General features: G+C 38.2%; 1 protein-coding gene across 1 annotated transcript in view; it reads left to right on the top strand.

The window, feature by feature from the left end:
- Positions 1 to 7998: 7998 nt before the first annotated feature.
- gabbr2 (gamma-aminobutyric acid (GABA) B receptor, 2) overlaps positions 7999 to 14344 on the top strand; it is a gene marked incomplete at its 5' end in the record, with an annotated part of 137410 nt that continues 131064 nt past the window's right edge. Inside the window, one exon of the mRNA XM_015042774.1 lies at positions 7999 to 8235. Within this exon, the coding sequence (XP_014898260.1) occupies positions 7999 to 8235 (237 nt within the window). The remainder of the gene's footprint in view (positions 8236 to 14344) is intronic.

The raw sequence follows: 14344 nt of genomic DNA, 5'->3' as shown, positions 1-14344 counted from the left end.
GTAGCAACAGCAAGTAGCGCAGTTTGCTGCATGCTGATTGCTTTACGAGCTTCTTTTGAAACTGCCATGGCTGCCAAACACTTTGCATCTGTGCTTTCTGAGTCAGTTTGTCTTGTTAGCGGCGAAAAAGGTGGAGAGCAAGAGCTACAACATTTGATAGAAAACTTGCTTGCTTTAGAATATGGGAGGAGGGGGGGAAAGAAAACATTTAGGATTTACACTAAATTTTACACTGGTGGAAGCATAAATATGAATATTACCAAACCAGTACAGGAAACCCAAATAATATCAGGAAACATAGATTAGATTTGAACTAGCATCGTAGATTTTAGCCAATTTCCATTTACCCTTTGCAGCTATAAGCAACAACATATTATAACCACCATACAATGAGCTGCCATTTATTATTCATATAGGAGAAGTGGCTAAGAGTCACCGTGTATGTTGTAATCAAGGTAATGCATTTTTAAACTGCTTTAAGCAACTCAAATGAAGCAAGTGACAGATGATGAAAACTTAAAGTGTTTGGTTTTTTTTTTTTTTTTTTTTTTTTTTTTGCTCATTGGTGTCAAAACATTTTATTTTAAATGTTCACTTCAAGGTTTTATGTTTTTTTTGTTGTTGTTGTTTTTATTCAGTCTACATCCTATGAAAACTTTGTTTCCTGTTCTATTGGCACAAATGCAATTCCACAAAAAGCCTGTCAGAAATTTGCACTTGCTCAGTTCATTTATTACTTCTAAAATGCACCAAGATTAAAAACATAATAGGGATGTAAAATGTAAAAAAAAAAAAAAAAGAAAGAAAGAAATCCCTGTAACAAAGTAAATCTTTCTGTCATAGCAAATTTGCTCTGAAATTTAATTTGGGAGAAATGATAACTAAAAAAAGCTGTGTGCTTTTTTTTTGCTACAGTGCTCTCCAAAGGCACAACTTTTAGGGACCCATCGTTTTGGTCCGTCCCTCTCGCTGGGAAGCACAACATGTCCCAGCTGTTGTGAGGCCTTGTCAAAAGAATAACACTCTGTAATAGGCTTAATACAGCATCTGCTTTCTGCACTGCACAGATTGTTAATAAAGGTGTAATATGTTTCCTGGGATTTCAGGACCACCAGCCAACGTGAGCTTATCCCCCGCTCTGTGACCGAGCTGATGGAAGCATTATTATTTGTGCATTTGTCAAAGACTGCATTTTGAGTGAGGAGTGTATGTTTTGTCGAGTGAAACTGTGCTTTCTGAGGATACGGGACGAATATTGTACGTGGGAGCAGCAGAAAAAGCGAAGAGCAAGAGACATTTGTCACCAGCGGAGAGGGTTCCAACATGCCATCATGGTTATCCTGGTGGCCATCTGAGTTCTTCATGAAGCGAGAGATAGACTGAGTGCAATAACAAGAGAGCCAGACTGCACAGAGAGAAGAAGAGACGGAGGGCAATCAGCTATCAGCTTGGACAGCCCGGTCAGTCTGTCGCAATGTCGTTTTTTAAATGCCAGTCTGTCCCCGAACAAATAACCAGCCCCTTAGGTTTTTCTTTTCTCCGTATGGCGGGCATGAGACGTGAATGAGTCATATTGAAAAAAAAAAGGGGGGGAAAAAAAAAAAAAAAAAAAAAAGTCCCTTTACTCCTCCATTTTTACTTGATTCACACTCGCTCAATCAATGTGTATACTTAGATTCTCTGGGGTGTTTTGTCTAAATGTTGTCGCAAGGAGCTTACTTGCTTCATGCTCGGCTCCGCTACTACCCTCCTCTTCTTTTCACTTTTTCTTTCTTTTTTTTTTCTTTTTTTTAAACAAGTATCTTACTGAAGGATTTGATGAGCGCTCCTTCATTGTTTCCTTCACGCGGTGAATTTCGTGCCAGACAAGCCTTCCTGGTCATTTAGAGAGAGAAGAGAAAAGGCGAGGATGGCCATGTGTTTACACCTCAGTGGAGCACTCGATTGTCTCTGGCTTCATTGGTGGGGAACAAATAGCTGTAACGTCTTTACAATCTTATGCGTACTGATGGTAGACGATGAGAGCGTTTACTACTGCTGACGACACGTTTGGCAAAAGTGGAGTTTTGACAAGGATCTTGTGTGTGAAATCGAGCAGGTTTTATTTTAGAAGTTATTGTGACTGCGTTGCCTGTACAAGGGTATACGATAAACATTTCCTCTCCACTAATGTCTGCCTCACGTGCTTAAGAGCTCTTTGTTCTCTCCTTACCTTGCAGCGGTAACGAGCATTGACTGCCGTTGCAGAGTTTGGAGGATTAACTGGGGTTTTGTACATTGAGAAATGGATAATCTTCCTCAGATCTGACCTATTGGCTGCCTTCTGCTGACTCTCTGAGGCTTTATAAGACCAAACATATGTTTCAGTGATTGCTGGATTCGGTCCGGTTTTCCCCTCCTGTGAAATCCACAGTAGAATGTATAATTCATAGTCAACAAATCATCAGCTAACTTAACAGCTAACTTTACCTCATTTTGATGTTTCCTCTTTTTTTTTTTTTTTTTACAAGGTGTGCAGATGACCAACAGTGAAAAAAATATTCTTACTGCTTTTATGTATCTTTTAAAACTACATCCACTCTCACCAGCGACGGCTTTAGGAGCAAAGCGAGTGGTGAACGCCGCTGCTTGGTATAGAAAGCTGATGAAACAAAGTTTTCTACAGGGAGAGAGAGGTTACATTACCACATGATTAAACATGGAAGAAATTAGCTGAAAATGAATAAAGTCGACCATGCAACATATCAGAATTATTATTATATGTGCTTTTATTGGCGGGGCTATATTGACTGGATCAGATTATCGGGGGTCATAAGCCCTAGTCACCTCCCTGCACCCCCAGAATATGCTTGCTAACAGTTGCCAGTTTGAAAGTACATGCTGTGCATCTCCCCCCCCCCCTGCAAATGTTGCTCGTTGTGATCATCTGCGCTGTTGTCATGAATAAATACAGCGTGTGGCGTTCTGCCTCTGACAACATCGCAGCAGAGGCATAGAGACACCAGGCTTCTCAACCTGGCCTCGCTTTCTCTTTGTCGCGTCGGTCTCTCAGCGTTTCTCTCTCATGTATGCATAATGCCGGGCCTCAGGTTGCTGATTTGGGGACAGTAATTGGTCATTAGGTGAGGGACAGGTGCAGCTGCCTCTTTTTTGCAGCGTTAACAAGGCATTTCATCATGGTTAGCAGGCTGCCGGTGCTCTGATCAGCCGTTGTTTTTACGACAATACCAGACACACGAAAAAATGTGCATGCCCACATACAGTACTCGTATTGACACTCCGGTGGTCCCCGCTGACTAATGCTGCCGTGCAGCGTTGCTGCATTAGAGGATTTGACTCCAAACAAGCAGACGGCATTTTGTCTCCTACCGTTTGCAGCTAAATTTTGTTAACCATGTTGAGACGGTCAGCTGACTGAATGCATGACATAAGGTTTGGAGCATCAGGTTGAGTTAATGATATAAAAAAAAAGAAGAAAAGTAATAATAATAATAATAATAATGCAAAAATAATTTTATTTTCTATGATTATAATTGTAAAAGTTTTGCAATCCGTTTTATTTTGTATCTGTTTTTAAAAAATCAGTTTTGTCTTTCAACTTCCATTTAGTCTTGTTGACTGAAAAGGCAAAGTCCAAAGAGGAGTTTGGGTACTTGAGTATGTGCAGAAGTACTCACATGTTGCAGAGACGTGAAAGATTGATTTATTCATAGGTTTTCACACTGTACTCTTATTTTTCAGAAGAATAACCTGGAACACTGAAGCAATCACGCATGCAGACCTCTAAGCATATTCTTTTTATGAGATTCAAAAAAAATATTTAATGCAAGCAATTTATCGCGTACAACAGATAAACTGTTTCTTTGCAACTGCATTCCAAGGACGCTTATGATTTATTTTCTATTTCTTCCAACTTATTGTGACTTACTATCAGAACAAAAAAAAAAAAAAAAAGGCAATTGTTATCATATAATGATCAATTGGTGTTTATCTCACTAGGCTCTTCTAAAGGTCGCTGCTAATAAATTGTAGTCAGAAGGAAGTTTAGAGGAGTATCTGAAAAAATAAAAAATAAAAATCTTTGGTAAGTTGTCATGGCACTCAAGTGCTTTCAGCTTTCAGGAGGAGAGAAGCACAAGTGAAATGTCAGACTGGGCACAAGATCTGTACAAAAATAAAGATGGGAAAAGTTTTTCTTTTTTACTTTAAGTTCTTGGTCGCTTGAAGTTCATTTCTTAGTTTATGGCTCAACATTACAGTGTTGCTGACTCGAGTTTCCATTTTCAGGTTCATCTACCGTCACTCCCCTCAGCATAACCACATTCCCTTTCCTTTGCCATCTCACAACCAGTCAAACAGATTACTACGGGCGTTAACCCCATTGATTTGCTCCAAATGGCCTCCAAATGCCAGGAATTACATTTCAGACGAGGGGAGGGATAGAAATAAAGTGTTGTTGGATTTCTTGCCGCTTTGCTGCAGGATTAAGTGATGTTTTGTAAAACAGTGGCATTTTTTTTTTGCTCATTTTTTTTTCTTCATGCAGTACGGCTTATTATATGTCGACACTAAAAATGCAATCTAAATATATTTATTGCATTCACTGGAAAAGATTATTCAAATTGTATTAAATTTAGTTGTTTTGAGAAATAGGAATGCTTGCTCAAAGAAGTTTAAGTACAGAACTTTAATAAAAACTTGGATCTAAAAAAAAAAGGAGTATCTGAAATGCCAGACTAAGCATTTCAGATTCAGATTCCATTCAAACTAATGTCAGTGTTGGCCTACTTCTGATTGGTTATCAAGACTGATTGGTTATTGTTTTCCTGGTGATCAGGTGGTGCCCCAATTGGTTATTTATATAGTTATGAATGGATCAGAGGTCCCGCTAGACTTCTTTATTATTTGTCATTTTTTACTAATGGTGTCAAAACAATCCTATCATAATCTGTTTTTACCCATCAAGTTCTAAACTGATGACATTTAATTGCATTTTCTTTTCCCTCTGTTTAAATATGAACAGATAATCTGCATCATATTATTATCAAGCTGAATATATTTTACTTTTTCTCTGCAGTGGCAAAGTTTTGAAAGGTAACATTCCACCATGTAACGTAATCAGATGTCGGCGATACTCGGCTCCCTTATTTTCACGAAAAGCACCTTGAAGTATCTTGTGTGTGAACAACGCTACGCACACAAATGTACTTTTACCATTTTCTTTGCCTTTCGTTACTCGCTTGCCACGTGATTTTCCTGCTGACTTGCACATAAATTCAATTGTGCATTACATCTTGCTAGCCTCTGAATTATAAAATACTTTATGACTGTAGTAGAGAGCATGCTGATAATTGTGGCTTGTGATCCAGCGTCCTTACTCGTGTCTTTCTTTTTTGTTTCCCTATCCTTCCTCTGTCATTACTTTGAGTGTCTGTGCTCCTCTTTATACTTTTATATTATTTCCTTCTGAGCTTCTTTCACCTCGAGGTTTTCTGTTTGAATTCTGTCTGTTCAAACCTCTACAGCATCTCTACAGCTGAATAACTATTGATCAGAGTTGGAGTGGTTATGCTACCTAATGAGAGACTAAATATAGCAGTCGCTGCAACGGGCCTGCTGCGGCATCCTGGCTCATCTGCTGCTCAAAGTGTGAATAGTCACACCGTTGGCATGACAACACAGCGGTCAAGGCTTTATGAGCAGTCACAACAGATTGTGTACTTGTGTGCAAGTTTTGTGGGCAAATGTAGACGGGGATGAATGAAGCAAAACGGGAACAAAATGCAGCACTTCGTAAAGAGAGTCCTTAAGAAAGTCCGTAGTTGTTTGGACGGTTGGACATTATTACTGGGATACAATGCTACTTTTCTTAACGTCTCCTTTACTACATTTTACATAATCGTGAAATTATTGTTGAGTCAGTGACTGGATAAAAACATAATAGCATAAAACATTTTGCCACCTACATCCCATTGTTGCGTTGTAAGTAAATTGGCTTAAACCTACATCACTGAGACTTATTGTGTTCACTTTGACAAGTTTAGCTGCCCACACTTACTTCTTTGTTGCATGGTAACCAATTGAGTCACAATCCCTCAATACCAGCCCACCTTTTCCCAGCCAGCTGGAGGAAAAAAAATAAAAAATTGAAGAATAAGCATGTGCTAATGGGATATCTTCTTTAATAGCCTACTGTTTCATTCAGCTGCGTGGCCACGATAAGGACTACCCACTGTGCCTAATCACATCTTCTCTCTCTCATTTCACCTGAGGCACATCTGCAATCAAGTCTATTTTTGACCGGCACTAGTGCATGCTTTGCTCTGCTGGGATTCAGAAAGGAAAAAAAAAAAAAGCATCTATGTGCATGTACCATGATGAAAAATACATTCAACCTCACAAAAGCTTGAAATGACGACTAAGCGTCAATCTGAGAATGAGGAGGTGAATGCAATATGGAAGAGTTCTTATGTGCGTATGTGCACAGAGTTGTTTTTTAATTAAGTACATACAAATTCAACTCTGAAAAGTGTGGCGTGACAGTTCATCTGTGTGTAATTTAATGTTTAATTTAAAAATTACGGCTGTTTTATGTAGGCGTCTTGAGTTTTTTTTTTTTTCTTTTTTTAAGAACATTGGTGAAGACACCAAACCGTTAGGTAGGTAGGCAGGCTGGCTATTTTCCTTCATTCTACCTCAAGATGACACAATTTTACGTTACTGTGTCCTAAAATTCCAAGAAGACGCATTTAGTATATGAACAAGCTCACAGTTAAGTTAGTTAGATATAAACCAATTGAATTTAATAACTGAATAATTCTGTTAGCAGCTGGAGCTGATTTGTTTTATATTCATTTCTGAATTTCAAGAGATTTTCTCCTCCAGAAAACATTTGCGATCCTTGTGTCATTGGTGTTCAACAGCTTGATGTAGTAAGCATCTGATTGTATTTAAATTGTCTCATCTGTTTGTTTTCTGCTCACATGTTTAAAAAAAAACTGATTGTATCCACGCATGCAGGTTTTTGTTGGAGAAAAAGAAAGAAGCACATTATGCTAGTTTTCAAAATTTTACTAAATATAAATATACCAATAAAACCCACTAGCATACAGTTGAGCGCTGCTTTTGTGTGTCATAAAACACTCTTCAAAACAATCAATTATCGGTTTTCAGACCTCCAACAATGAGCGGCACTGTTGGTTAGTGTTTTTTTTTTTTTATCCAGTCACGGCTAACAGCTATTAAGGTAGAAACACAAAACAAACACAATTAATTGTGTGCATTAATTTATGAACACATCCTGAATTAAGTGGTCAATTGAAAAAAAGTGAGCAGGAAAAGTGTTTCGTGCTGATTGGTGTATCATGGTAAACTGTGGATGTCTTAGAACAACAGCAATAACAGTTAGCAAACAATTATGTTGCAATCAGTAGTAACTACGCAATCTTTTCACATTCCTCCTCCGAATGTTCTTCCCCTCACGCTCCTTCTTCTGGTTGCCATAGTAACATGAAATGGCTGCATTATGTAGCACCGAAACAGTGGAGGGTTGAATTTAAAGCCTGTGAGCTAGATTGTTTTACTGGTGCGCGCGCACACACACACACACACACACACACACACACACACACACACACACACACACATAAAAGTGTGTGTGTGTGTGTGTGTGTGTGTGGATCAGCATATGCTTATGTCTCACCCTCTTGGCTGAGATGTAAGCAAAAGCAAACTTAACACGGCAGTTAGTCCACCGAAATTAGGATGATTAAAAATAAAATCAGTTTTACTTTTCCTCATTGCTTTCTGTTTTCAACACTCAAATATTGTTGCAAGGCGCAACATTTGTGATGAATACTTTTTGATCCGTGTGAGAGACGAATCACCGAGGCGACATGATTCAGATCAAACTCCGATCTGAACTGAATGCATCTCACTGCGAAATCTAAAGTTACATTTTATCACAGTTTGAATTGAATTGCTGTTATTGTCATAAAGTCTAATCAAAATCTTTCTTTTATCTTCCCCCCTCCTTGTGTTCCTCTAACTCCTCCAACCCCTACTTTCACTCCCCACTATATCTGTCTGTGTCTGCAGTGTGACAACGCTAAAGGACTGAGGGCCTTTTTTGACGCCATATGCTACGGTCCCAAACATCTGATGATCTTCGGAGGTGTGTGCCCGTCTGTGACCTCCATTATTGCAGAGTCTTTGGAGGGCTGGAATCTGGTTCAGGTAGGGGTTTGTTGTATATGTGAGCACACACAATGTGTGTGTGTGTGTGTGTGTGTGTGCCACACTGTACAGTCGATACATCCTGTCACAAATAATACACTTCTGTGAGACCTACCTATTATAAAGCTTGTTGGTTTTAGGCTTTACACAGTAAAGTTCAGCTTTTTTTTTTTTATATTACTGCTTTAGAAAACTCAGACACAAAATGTTTGGGTCACCTGCCTTTAACATGCAAACTAGGTTTTGGTGAACAATTGGGATTGAGGTAACTTTCCAACAAGATATATATAAAAAAATACTCAGTGTGTGGTAATTGTTGCATACATGTTGGCTGCATATCTACAATGCAAGTCTCCCATTCTGTCACATCTTAAACTTGCTGTGGTGGATTGAAGTCTAGTACATCACGCTAAGTGTCATGATTGAAAGGCCAGCTTGAGACATTTTAAGCATCATTGTGCTGGAAGGATCCGTCAGAAGATGAATAAAATGCTTGGGTCGAACTTCATTGTTCAAACTTTAATGCACAAACTTTAAGTGAGCTTCAGGCTTCTCTCCTTTTGCGACATTTTTAAACGTTGGCTTGACTTTTTAATATATATTTTTACTTACAGTTTCCAAATGCTGTTGCATACACAGCTAATATTTGAAAACTGGCTTAGAGGGCATTTTGGCACGCGTTTGAACTAGATCTGTTGAGTTAATTACCTACTTTCGAATTTTGCTATTCATTTACACCAGCTTCTCATATTGACATTTGGGGGTATTAGTTCAGCGCAGCATCAAGACTGCAGACTTGGCAAATTAAAAACCTTTAATTCTTACGTTTTGCAAAACTTTTGACCCCTGAAGTTGTGGCTCCCCGTGTCTTTGAATCTGCTCTGAACGTACCAGGGAGGGAAACTGCCTCTTTCCAAATAAATCATTTAATTTGTTGTAAACCTCGCAAAGGTTATCGAGCGTAGATAAGGAGGGAGGAAGCTTGCGCTTGTAAGAGAGAGCATAATTGAAGAGCCTGCATTTTGAACTGAATGTCGCAGAACGTTTTACATTTCTCCTGCTTGCCGTTACCTTCAGTCTGCTTCTCTTCATATTGCTCTTTGCTCGCTATCTTGTGCAGGTCTCTTAAGAGGGAAAATATCAACAAGGAAAGGTGATAAAAGTTGGGTATTTTTGTGTCTGTCTTCATTTTTTTTTTCTCAGTGGTAATACCAGTCTACATAGAAGGTTCAAGACATGCCTAGTTTGAGGTGTCCTTAGACGTGTATGTGTGTTTGCTCCACTCTTAGTTTTTATTAGTTTGTTTGAGAATGATACCTCTGAGAGCAGCAGTGGCACTCCTTTGCTTTAAAGAACACACTGTTTGGAGCAATTTGTTCTCCAGAGCACTTTACCCAGTAAGGTCTTCTTTGCTATCAATACAAATACTGACACCAACAAATTGAGGCCAGCCTTTTCCCAAAATACACATTGTGTGGCTGTCGCAGCACATTGCGCCAAGTGATTTGGTGAAACCAGAGTTGCATGCTAATGGCTGGCAAGATAGGAGTTTCACAGAACCTTGCAAAAACAATTAATGTCTTTGATCTTTCTACATTTTCTTCCCCCACTCCAACGACACAGTGCAAGCTATTTTCTGCTGTCGCTGCTTTACAACTGCAAATTCCTTTGGAATTTATTGGAAGTTTAATGATATGGACAAACGCGTTGCAGAGTGTGAATGTATCCAGTATGAAATCAGGAAGAAGGTCCCTAAGGATGAACTGCTAAGGTTTCTTAGGAAGCAGAAACCTAGCGTGTAAGATGAAGAGCAGGAGGCATAATCAAGGAGAGAAAAGCCTTTGCATTGCCCGTATCATCTGCAGATACGGGAAGTGGCGGACATTGTGAAGTTCTACAAATGACTAGATAAGACTGTACCAAGGGACTGGGCAAAATCAATAATCACAGCAGCACAGACCCAACATGCAGGCTGGGCAAACATGCCCATGAAATAGTCCAGAACTTAGTACCTGGATACTGGCAGGTTAAGCACACACGTAAGCATATGCTTTGAATTGTACTGGAACATTTTGCTGAGAATGTGCTGGAAGTCCCACCAAGAATGGCAAAAGCTAAAATTCTTCCTGATCTAGACTGATAAGCAGGGTAATGGTAAACCAACTGAACACTGGGTCAGTACACAAAACAAAAAAAAAAAGAAATTATTACTTATTTAATTGCACTTACACTTATTTAATTGCATCTCTTTGATGCAACCCAACTTTTAGATTGCCAAAATAATATTAGAACAGAATCTGATTGATCAACGAGTACATCTCAAATATCCTCTTTGTTTGTATTTCATGAATTCAACGCAATTAGTAAATTCATAGTACATTAATTAGTAAATATGAACATATCTTTTTAGTGGAGAGACTCGTTTTCCCTACTTTGGCATCAGATACAGTTTTAAGAGATTATGACAGCTTCAAGCCAGAGTAATGTTGTTGTTTTAAGGAGAGAAAGAAAAAATGAATAGCCTGTCTGAACCGTGTGCCAGAAGGTGATATAAGCGGATCTCCCCTGTTTTTCTCCTATTTTGTCGTAATCAAGTTTTAAACTTGACATTTCTATTAAATTGCTTACCCTAGTCTTGGTTTATACGAAAATTGTGATTTTCGTTTTCCGTGGTGATTAAATCAGCTACACTTAATAAGCTCATCCTTACCACATCAAAACAGAAAGCTGGCAGACGTTATCTACAGAATATATAGCTGAGAACAGCCATTAAAGAAAAGAAAGAAAAAGAAGGTTAATCATTCAGTCATAAAAATAGTTTCAATTAGTGGTCGTACCTAACGAAGTTCCAGGCTCGACTAAAATAAACTCATATTCCATTATCTTCACGAAGGCCTGAGTTCGCCTCTAGATGCAAATAAAATCGTTATTCTTGTGAAAGTGTTTTAGAAGGCCAATGGAGTTTAAAATATAGCTTAATTGGCAAGTAGTAGACAACAAGGGCATGGAAATATAAGTATGATTTTTAGCTGTAGTGTCATTAGTTGTCTGTTACTCCAAGAAAAATAGACAAAAATTAATTTAATAATTAGGAGCCTGTACCAAGCAAGCCATGTTTCTTCATTTTATCCATTATAGTGAGACTTTAAACCATTAATCCAATTAAAGAAAATTATGTTTACCCTCCGTGGAGATATTTTATTTTGTCTAAGCTGTTTCTGAGAGCACCGTCATCCAAACAGTTCTGCGAACCTGGGCGCAAACTTTAGGCAGGGCTGCTACATTTCAACAGAAAAACAAAGTACGCCTACCAGGGGCAGGGCTGCTTTTGCTCTTATTTTTGTGGCAACAATTATCATATACCAGGTGACGCACCTTTTAATACACCTGAAACTCGGGTCTCACAGTATTAAAATTCAAACCTGATAACCTATATTTATTACTAATGAATCTGTGGATAACCGGAAATAAACTCAGCTGCAAGCTGAGTACCAAAATTGGTTAAAATACATTAAATAACCAAATATATTAGAATTGCAATGAAACTAAATAATAAAATGAATATTAAGCTAAATGTGCATAGAAACATTGTGGCTGAAATATTTTTGCTGTATTTTATATGCATTTTCACGTGAATGTCAATAAATATTCATATATTGGCAAAATATCACCAGCGGAGAGAAGAGGAGAGAAGATACTCAAAGTAAGGACGGAGGGAGGATGGGCAAACAATAATGAACCAGCTGTAGCACAGCAGAAAAAAAAGGGGGAGGGCGTGAGCAGTGCATACATGAGCATGATTGACAGCGCTAAGACCCCGCACCGTGCTCAGATTGGTTAATCCTGACCAGGTGTTGTATTCCTGTAGAAAACAGCAGTACTATAGATTGTTTTCAAAAATCATTTATCTCATTTTATACTGTCATGACGTAGTGATGGTTTTTAACAAATTTGTAAAAAAAAAACAAAACATTTTTTTTTTTTTTAAATAAAAGTTATGTCCCTTAAGACTTTTTAACTTGCCACGAATACTGAGGAACTTGCCAGGAAGTGCAAGGGACATCCTAAGTTTTATTTTTGTTGAATTTTGTGACAAAACTCATTTAGCATCATTTGCCTTGGAGTAAAACTTTTTAAAAATTTTAGCAACGACCCTTAGTATAATTCATCTTTTTGAAACCACTGAACAAAGACACTGATATTTTCAAGGAGGAACAGCTGAATACATCCTTTTAGCACATTTTGGCCAACATCTGGACATAGATCTAATGTTTACCTGTATGTGGGGCTCATTTTTCTTGTGTGCTGCCTATATTGATTGTTGATGCCTCATTAAATCAGGCAGTTTAGAGACGGACCTGGATCCCCACTGGCCCATTGCAGTTTTCTGGGTTTTTAAATGCTTGCTATCTTGAGGGTCTTCTTTTCCTCCCAATTTTCTTTCTCACTTTGCCTGAGTGCTACATTGGATGCTTCAATAAAACATGCAATGCCTGGCACTGCAGTATTCTGCTTCACTTACGTCAAATCCTCATGTGTACCATATCAATATTTCATCACTTTCAAAGTTTAGGATAAAATCTCTGTGCCAGCGCACGACCAGATCCTTATTTTGAATGTATCCCAGGTAAATGAGAAACAAATTTAATTAGGCTGCTTTTTTTTTTTTCTTTACCATGAAAGTAAATTATATTATTGCTGTATTATTATAAATAATTGTCAAAAACTAAATAATATACATTATATGTTATGTTTCAATGATTTATTGTAACTAATTCTGAGCATCCATCAGCAATCGGAAAAAGGGACACGGGTATTAAACAGAATTTTGAAGTTCCATAGTTTGTTTTTTTTCCCCCAATGTCTTGGCTCACTTCTTTAGATTTCCCCATGATGGCTAAAAACAATGCTGCACATTTAGAGTGTCACCTGAATATGCATTCCCTTGTGTGCCTTCAATTAAATAAGAAGCTTCACCATCTGAGCTGTTTAAAGGTAAAGTAATCTTAGTTTATGCAAACTTCTGAATTTTGAAGGAATAAATAAAAATAAACATTTTCAACCCTTTAATAGTTGCTAAGTTTCACTATTGTATTTTTTTGTTGTTTTTTTACCAAGGCAGCATTTTAGAGCAAATGGACAAATTGTGCCCCCATTTCTCACAGTTTGCATGTTACAACTTTTGCAGTCCTCTGATTGTTGAGTATGGGTCTCCCTGGCGCAGCAAGGTGATGTTCTTGCAGTTTTGAGTGCACCCTCTGTGTCTAATCTTAGGACTTAGAGCTCGCTGCCCAGATAACTTTTCCCCCTTTGGCAGTTCTTTACTTGCCTTATTAGTGGTAGAAAACCATATTTATATTCTCCCATCTGTAATCAGAGGCAAAATGCTCATACCTGCTGCACTTAATAGGTGCCTCTTGCATGTATTTGCATTCTAAGTGAAGCGCTGAAAAAGAGCAGATAGCAATATTTAGAGCTGAGGGTCAGCACTGCTCAGCAATGAATTACGCACATTTACTCTCCAGTGTGCACTCAGAAAGATTTTTAGTATCCTCTCTGATTTTAGTCTGCTCCGTCTCCTTCTATAAACAGCCTCGACATTGCCTTTTTTTTTTTTTTTTTTTTTTCGACTCTGACGTCCAGGTGAAAAATAGAAACCTTCCGGTTGACTTCTTGCTGAGCTGGTCTCTGAAGATTTGAGGATAAACCATTTATCTTCATATTTGCTTTACTGCTGCTCGTGTTTTTGCTGACCATAAGGTCCACTCTTGGGGATTAATTGCTGACTCTCTCTCCCTCTCATTTCTCTCTGATTGTAACTTTGGGAAAAGTCAGGATTCTTAAGGCTGCCAATTAAGTCGCGTTTTTCAGTTTCTCAAAGTTTACTACTGTGACCAAAGGGGGAAGCAGAAGGCAGGATGCCTCTTTTTGTGTTAATCATTTTAGGTCTATTTGGATAAAGTAATTTGCTATCACTAATGTTTAAACTTTAAATCATATTCTAGTTTTAAACACAAAAATGTGACAAAAATCCATTGGCATTTAACACTGAACAAAGATAAATGAACATGCTTTACAGACAAATGTGGGGGGTGGGGGGGGGGAATTC

The sequence above is a fragment of the Poecilia latipinna genome, unplaced genomic scaffold (assembly GCF_001443285.1).
Source record: "Poecilia latipinna isolate Pla-1442-1.1 unplaced genomic scaffold, P_latipinna-1.0 Scaffold35, whole genome shotgun sequence".
NCBI lineage: Eukaryota > Metazoa > Chordata > Actinopteri > Cyprinodontiformes > Poeciliidae > Poecilia > Poecilia latipinna.
This window is presented reverse-complemented; position numbering and strand designations above follow the sequence as displayed.